This window comes from Notamacropus eugenii, chromosome 6 (assembly GCF_028372415.1).
Source record: "Notamacropus eugenii isolate mMacEug1 chromosome 6, mMacEug1.pri_v2, whole genome shotgun sequence".
In the NCBI taxonomy this organism is placed as follows: domain Eukaryota; kingdom Metazoa; phylum Chordata; class Mammalia; order Diprotodontia; family Macropodidae; genus Notamacropus; species Notamacropus eugenii.
This window is the reverse complement of record NC_092877.1, coordinates 258,993,553-259,001,270: the sequence shown is the minus strand read 5'-3', so window position 1 is coordinate 259,001,270 and position 7,718 is coordinate 258,993,553. Positions and strand designations below refer to the sequence as shown.

The window sequence follows — 7,718 nt, the reverse complement described above, 5'->3', positions numbered from 1 at the left end:
TTCTGTCTGCCTCAGTTCTTTTATCTTCAAAATGGTACCTATTCCTCAGTGTTGTTGTGAGAATAAAATGAGGTATTTGTAAAGCTCTTTGCAAACCTTAAATGTAGCTAATAAAAATAGAAATTTTTAAAGGATCAGATAAAGGTGAAATAACCATTTGATTCTAGAGTCAATAGGCCAGTGATATGGTCAGATCAGTACTTTAGGAAACTCTTTTGGGCAGCTTTGTAAAGAATGGATTGGAGAAGCGAGAAACTTGAAGCAGAGAGGCCAGTTAGGAGTCTATGATAATAGTTAAGTAAAGAGACAGGGTCATCTAGGTCCTCTAACCCCTGCTTTGGAGCCCACTGTCCTGTATCACTTCATCTATAGAGATGGACTTTTAAAAATGATGTATGATACTTGGCAGGTATTTAATGTTACTAGACTACTTCTCCCAAGTAGCATAGTTATTCAGGAAGAGTAGTAGACTGTTAGTAAACCTGGGTCATGTGATTTTGGTCACTAAGCCTCTCTGGCCCTCCATTTTTCTATCTGTTGAGTGAGAGGTTGGAGCTCTATGGATCCTTCCAGTTTTGAACTTCTGTTTCTCCTTTTGAATAGGGGTGTCTGGGTCTACTGTTGGGTTTTACCAAAGCTAACATAGACGCCAGATTTCTACAGCTGATTCATTACTTAAGTTACATAACACTATTCTGTCAATATTTGTTACAATACTATAGTATAGGTATGTTTATGACCCTTACGTAGGTGATTCAGTCTTGGTGACTACCTACAGGGGGTTATTTCATGCTTGTTCTGGGACTCATATCTCCTACCTATGCCCAGAGCGTTAAACAGAAAGGGGGCAACAGGAATCTAAGTACTGTCAAGGAGGGATATTGGCTTTCAAAAAACTCTTCTGGGTCCTTTACAATCTACCATTTTGAGATTACTATGGAAAATAAACCAATTCACTGGCCATTGATGAATGAGATCATATAGAATACAGTCCAACCCTCCAAGTCCTTGAAGTTAGGACAGACCTTGTTGTAAACAGGTTGTAATCCTGTCTGACATTTACGATGCGACCTCATGTAAATTACTTAATCTCTATGACCCTCAGTTTCCTCATTGGTAAAACGAGGACTTTGATTTGATGACCCCTTCCAACTCTAAATCTATAATTACTATGATAGAGATAATACTATTATTAGATAATTGATACTGGCAGTGAAACTCAAAATCTCATGTTAGTCCATTAATTCCAAATGTTAAATTCTGTCGTTTCCTGTCCCTTGGTGGAGGGGCTGATAATCACTGAAATAACCAAAAGGCAGGGAATAAAATAAAAGAAAACTCAAGAGATTTAACTGTATCAATTTCCTCACCTGCAAAACTGGAAAATCTCCAAGGGCTCTTTTAACAACACACTATGATTCTCCTAATTTACAAACTGAATGATCAGCCAGGGAATAAATAAGCAAGAGTATTTTCATCTGGTTCCTCATGGTAAAATAAATATTATAATAAGAATAAAGACCATAATGTACATGAGGACATGTCAGAAAGCTTGGCAGCAAATCCTAAATAATTTTCATCTCTAGTAAAATGATTTGGAGGAAGTTAATATTAACAATTCAGGAAATAGTTCCTAAGTGCCTACTATACTCAAAGGTCCTCTGGTGGCAACTCTCTTTCCTTTAAACTACATTTTAAAAAAAGTCAGTATATAATGAATGAAACATGTTTGCAGTGGGGAAAAAACACAACATGTACTTTTAAACAATTAAAAATAATTTTATTGATAATTTCACTTTCTTTACCTAGCAAGTAAGCACTTAGCAACTACAGGAGTTGCCACTTTAAGTGACCACAGAAAACAAAATATATATTGTTATATATATAATATATATAGTTATTTTACGTGTTTCTATACAACTTTATAAAGAAAATATTTGTTTATTTTCAGTTAGCTAGAGTCCCCTTACTAAGCCCCTGGTTGCTTGCCTTCAGGCACATGCAGTCTGGCAGTACTCAGCAGGGTAATGAGCCTCAGATTAAGTAATACTGACATATTAGCAGGACATGACAAAGATTAGAAATGTTTAAAATTTATAAGCTACAATATAAATGCTACTCTTTGGGGCCACTACTATATTACATAGATCTTGATGCTGGGGAATGAAGTTTTTTAGCTTAAACATAATTTGGTCATTATTATATGGTTCAAGTAGCACCTTTCTGAACTTGGTTTCAATAATACCAAGAAATCATTGATGTGTTTTCCTCCTCAGCCTTTATTATTACTTTGAAAATATCAAACTAGCATTTTCAGAAATTATTGGATACGATTATATTTTTTAAACAGTGCATATGCTCTTCGTGTGTGCAATTTCCAGGTTTGGCAAAATTCTCGTGCAATGGAGTTTCGGTCATAGGGCATGAGAATGTAGCCATGCCCAAGGATGCTTGACTTAGCAAGAAATTAGTGCAGAGAATGGTGTACATAGCAGTAAAACACTGCAGCTACAAACAGAACAAAAATAAACAAGATATAATGAAACTTTGAAAATAATACTGACCAATGGCTAGTTGAGAATTCACTGTCTCCCCCTTTTAAGGCACTGAATGCATTTTTATGATCATAGGAGTTCAAGGCAGTGGCTGTGAAGCTAATAGACAGGACCCATTATGTGATTTATAAATAGTATGCCCATGGCATGTGAATCACCCCCACAGAGTTATTGTCATTTCTTCTTGGCCAGAATGTCAGTTTTTGGTTTAGTTTATCATCAGCTTAGAAGTTGACAGGAAACTGCCTTAGTAGTTTATTTCCTGCATGTGGTCCTGGTTACCCCCCAAAAATTCTATGATATTTTAGGAGTAAAAGGCAAAGCTCTAGAGTCCAATTCATTCCTGTAGGAGCTCTGAGAACATTAGAGTTTTTGCTCTGCTGGAATTGTTAGGATCTTCTGTAACTGTAGTCACAGAGCAATGACAACTTCCAACCTGGAGTGGGAATTTGTATCTTTCAGTTTTTCTCCCAACCCACCCAATTTCCTTACTTTCTCTCCCTTTCCTTTCTTCTTGCTCATGTGGATATATCAGTTAATTGTTCATAACCAAGGTACTTTGGAGAGGAGATGACAAAATTGAGGAGAATAAAAAAGTCTGAGGTTTTATAGCTTTTAGAAGTATTTTTGTCTGTAGTGATTGTAAAGCATATATCATTATATTTCTTCTAATGGCTAAATTTTGAGGAAAAATGGGAAAATGTATGAAGACCACTAATTGCCCCATGGGGAGAAAGTTAATAATTGACTAATTAGAGTTTCAAAGCCATTTTAGAATAAAATTAGTATTTTAATTATATATTATATTCCTAGGAACTACTTAATTAGAGTATTTAAGGGACTTTGTGGAGCAGGGGGCCTACTCATTTGCCATATGTACACTTCTCTAGGCAATCCAACTTATGTTATGGTTGCTACTAGTGTCTCTCTTGTTTAAGGGTATGTGACTGGGACCTGCCCTTAATGAAGCAGTCAACATGTAGTTATACACCATCTAAATATTTACAGAAGCCCAAACTGATCAAATGTAGCCTTAAACCACAGCTATGAAAGTGTAAGGATATTCTAAAAACAATCACAAGCATCCTGGCAAGAATCTTAGGTAATTTTTTTTCTTTTTCATCAAAGAGAACACTAAGCATGTAAGAGTTCTCAAAGAACTCAGTTCAAACAGCGGTCCAAATCTTTCCTCTTTCTCTTTGCTACATTTGATTCCATCTGTTCTTTTGAAGGGTTTTGAATGTATTTTGGGTCCATCCCTTAGATGGTATTTTCTAAACTTCTCTTGGGATTATTCAAGTATGCTTTTAATTTTGAACAAAAGAAGCCAACTAAACTTACTTTCACATACTTTCACCTTCTGCGTCTTGTAATAATGTGTCTACCCAGTAGTATAACACTTGTGAGAAAAAAAAAAAACCTTTTTTTCTTTTTAAGATTTTTTAAAAACCCCAATTGAATCACTTCATATATCTGCCCTATTTGGATAAATCTGTTCTTTTGTATCCTATGTTGGATTCACATCAATGAGAAAACAACCTCTTCACTGAAGGCTCTGCATGAATTCATGCTGAACAGAAAAGGCATATTAATCTATAGGAAGTTATCTAGAGCTACACTGAAGTGCTAACTTCAAAGATTTTAAGTGCTATGACAATGAGGTGTTCTTTCTTTTCTCCTTACTTTCCTTCATGTACTGTAAACAACTAAGAATACCACGAAGAATTATTAGTGTTAAGAAAACAATCACTTTCTCACCCTTTCTTTTGTGCAAACACAAAATTATTACTCCAAATGACCCATTGTCTTAATCATAACAATTCTGTCCAAAATGAAGGAACTGCAGTTCAGCGACTCCCTCATTCTTCTTTCATGATGAACTGTATTTATTACTGGAACGGAAGTTGTCGTATCCATGATCATTTGCTTTGAACTTTAGGCAGGATTGCTTTTCCTCCAGGGACTGTTTTTCCTCAAAAGATTGGCACCAGCAACACAGGCATGACTGTCCAAAACAAAAATAAATTATTATCATACGCTTATGCTAGTCAAATGTCAGAAAATCTGTGTATACTGTGAGCCTCTGACTTTCTATCCATGACAGAAAATCAATGGACTGCTTGATTTTTTTTTCATAGCCAGGAGTTTGTGGCAAATCTTGAAAAGGAATCCCAGCAGACATTCACCAGGCCACTCCACCCTCACTTTTTTATTTTTTGGTTTTATCTCCAAAGTGTTGTTTTTCCTCTGAACACATTTTAAATAAGACTTCAGAAGGACAAGAAAGGTACAGCTGGGAGGGAAGTGGGGGGTACCAATTTATCTGAGTCTCAATTTTCTCATCTGTGAAGAAAGAGGGTTGATTCTTGAGATCTTTTCCAATGTAATCTTTTTATGATTATGCAAAGAAGACATGACCTCATAAATTGACTTTGACTTTATAAAAGTAGAATATTTCATAAATAGGATGATGTAGATATTAAGTACATGAGCAAACAGTCATTTTATATAAGTAAAGATGAGACTTTTCTTATTTATGTCGTTTTAGCCTAGGAAACACTTGATTTGGAGAACAGATAGTAATAGTGAAAATCACAGACAAGGCAGGACATTTATTTCTATCAAATTTCTTTTGGATCCCTTGCCTGAGGTTATTTAAATGTTTGAGTCTACTCGAAAATGATAATATTTAATTGAGCTGAATTAATTGCCCTAATCTAATTAGTTAAAATTCATCTACTTGACTAGACCATGTGATAGCAACCTGGAAATACTAGTTTTTGTCATTTGTGTGTTAAGGCAGTCCAGCAAAGAAAATTAACTTGTTATTATAGAGTTGGGATTATATAGAAATAATCACAGAATTCAGTAGAAATAGGACAATATGTAACTGCTTCTTGGTCCTGGTTCATTGGGTCCTAATTCCATTCTGCCAGTTCTGTCAGTTACATATCCACATGTGAAATTCTTGTTGATTTTAATGGCACTTCTATATATAGAAGAAACTAGCTGGGTTGGGGGGAATGGAAGAGATCATGGTTAGCTGATTATGTAAATAAAAGCCCTGACTGTTTTTATAATAAAAATCATGCCCAATCCTGTAACGTTCAGACCCCTCTGTTGAAAAAAAAAAAGAAGAATGAATTTGGAGGACCTATCTTTTAGGTCAGGACAAATAGTCCCCTTACCTTAAAGCAGTTTTTGAATCTTTTGCTCACCAAATACAGAGCTATTGGATTAATACAGGAATTCAGTGAAGCCATGTTGATACCGATGTAGTCCAGGACCAATAAAAAGCTGCAAATACACCCCCAAAGTATGTCAGTGGTAACTCATTGCTAACCCACATCTTCAATATAGAGAGGATAAATATTTTTAGTAAGAAAATTTTTACCCAGAAACAGTGGTTTCACTTCCTAGTGACCTCTATTCATCCTCATAACTCTTATTTCTTACAATGCTTTCCTTTGAAAGTGCCATGACCCCTCTAAGCTAAGAGGATTTGTGGAAGGTGAAGGAGAATCAATCTGGCCATTCTTATAGCTTTATTGATCTCCTGTATCCCTCCATTCTGGGCATTCCCTCTACTCTCCCTCCTCCCCTTTCAAATGGAACAGAAACTGAAAATTGGGATTTTTTAAATATTCCTACCCTCAGTTAGGAATGCAGAAAGGCACCCTCCCTTTCTACCAAAGCAGCTACTCAGCAAGCAGTGCTCCTAAATAGCATTTAATCAGCCAGGTTCTTTCTATGTAATAGCACTCTTACCTCAGAAGTTCACATCTATTGGGATCACTTTGATCATAGATAGTGAGCTTCAGAATCCTGCTGAGGTGAAGGGGTAGCCAGCACAGGGCAAACACCAGCACCAGGCAAAAGACTGTTTTGGCTACTTCACGTCTCTGAAAGGAAAGGAGAGCTAATCTTTAGAGGGGGCCTAGTACCATCACCAGAAATGCTTTCCTAAAATAAAATAGTTGAGATAAGATATATACAAAAAATGAACAAACACTGGAAGACATTCTGAATGATGAGCTCTAAATCAAATACTTATTCTAAATTAGAGTTACAGGAATAAAACATCAGTTGGGAAACTCATTATAGGTTCTATCCAAGTCTTTTGAGGGTAGGGATTCTAAAGATTCTAAACCTGGAGCCCAGGGATCCCAAGAATTCTGTAGACAGACTTAGGGATCCTAGGAACTCAAATGGGAAAAAGTACATCTTTATTTTCACTAACTTTTCACGGAAATTTAAGTTATTTAAAAGCGTTATTGAGTAAAGGTTTATAATGCCTATTTTATAGTATAAAACACTCTTTAAGATCAGGAGTTCTTAGCCTGGAATCCACAGACAAATTTTGGATAAATTTAATGGGTTCCATGAACTTGGATGAGAACCATGTGATTATTTTCACTAACATTTGGTTTCCTTTGTAATCTTAAGTATTTTGAGCAATTCAAAACATTATTCAGAGTAGAAGCCCATGATACAAGAAAGGTTAAGAACCTTTGTGTTAGATTCAGTTTTTTTCAGTCATGTCTAACTCTTTGTGACCCACCCCATTTAGGGCTTTCTTGGCAAAGATACTGGAGTAGTTTGCCAGATGAAGAAACTGAGGCACACAGAATTCAGTGACTTGTCCAGGTTCACACAGCCAGCAAGTGTCTGAGGCTGGATTTGACTTCAGGTCTCCCTGATTCCAAGCTCAGTGCTCTATTTACTGTGCTGCTTAACTGCCCTTGTACGAGCTCAAAACCCTAAGCTTATACTGCATAGATTCATAGATTATAAACACAAAAACAAAAAATCCTAGGCACATGGAGTATGACGTTGGAGTCATTAGCAATCATTAGTACTATTTTTTCCTTTGTTGTATTTCCTTTCTTAGAATATCAAAAGTAATTGAGATCAAAATAAGAATTTGGTGTCTAGCAGTGTTCTGCTTTCTTACCTGCTTTAAGTGGTCGTTTAAAGCGATTTGCATACCGCTTTTCTTCCTCAGCATTTCACAGGTCATCAAAGTATAGAAAAATGCAGTGATAGCCAGGGGCAAGCAGAAATAAAAGCTAAACAGCCACCAGTCCTTAACTGCCTTATAAAACTAGAGGGAGAAAGGAAATGCCATTAGGAGTTATATCAAACCCTCTTCTTAAGAAATTC

The 7,718-nt window shown here is 36.1% G+C and overlaps 1 protein-coding gene across 1 annotated transcript in view; it reads right to left on the bottom strand.

Moving 5' to 3' along the window:
• Positions 1 to 1,755: 1,755 nt before the first annotated feature.
• The window catches only part of EDNRB (endothelin receptor type B), a 26,390-nt gene continuing 20,427 nt past the window's right edge, over positions 1,756 to 7,718 (bottom strand). Inside the window, exons 5-8 of the mRNA XM_072622170.1 lie at positions 7,510 to 7,659; positions 6,324 to 6,457; positions 5,744 to 5,852; positions 1,756 to 4,560 (exon numbers count right to left, since the gene is read on the bottom strand). Of these exons, the coding sequence (XP_072478271.1) occupies positions 4,426 to 4,560; positions 5,744 to 5,852; positions 6,324 to 6,457; positions 7,510 to 7,659 (528 nt within the window). The 3' untranslated portion in view covers positions 1,756 to 4,425. The remainder of the gene's footprint in view (positions 4,561 to 5,743; positions 5,853 to 6,323; positions 6,458 to 7,509; positions 7,660 to 7,718) is intronic.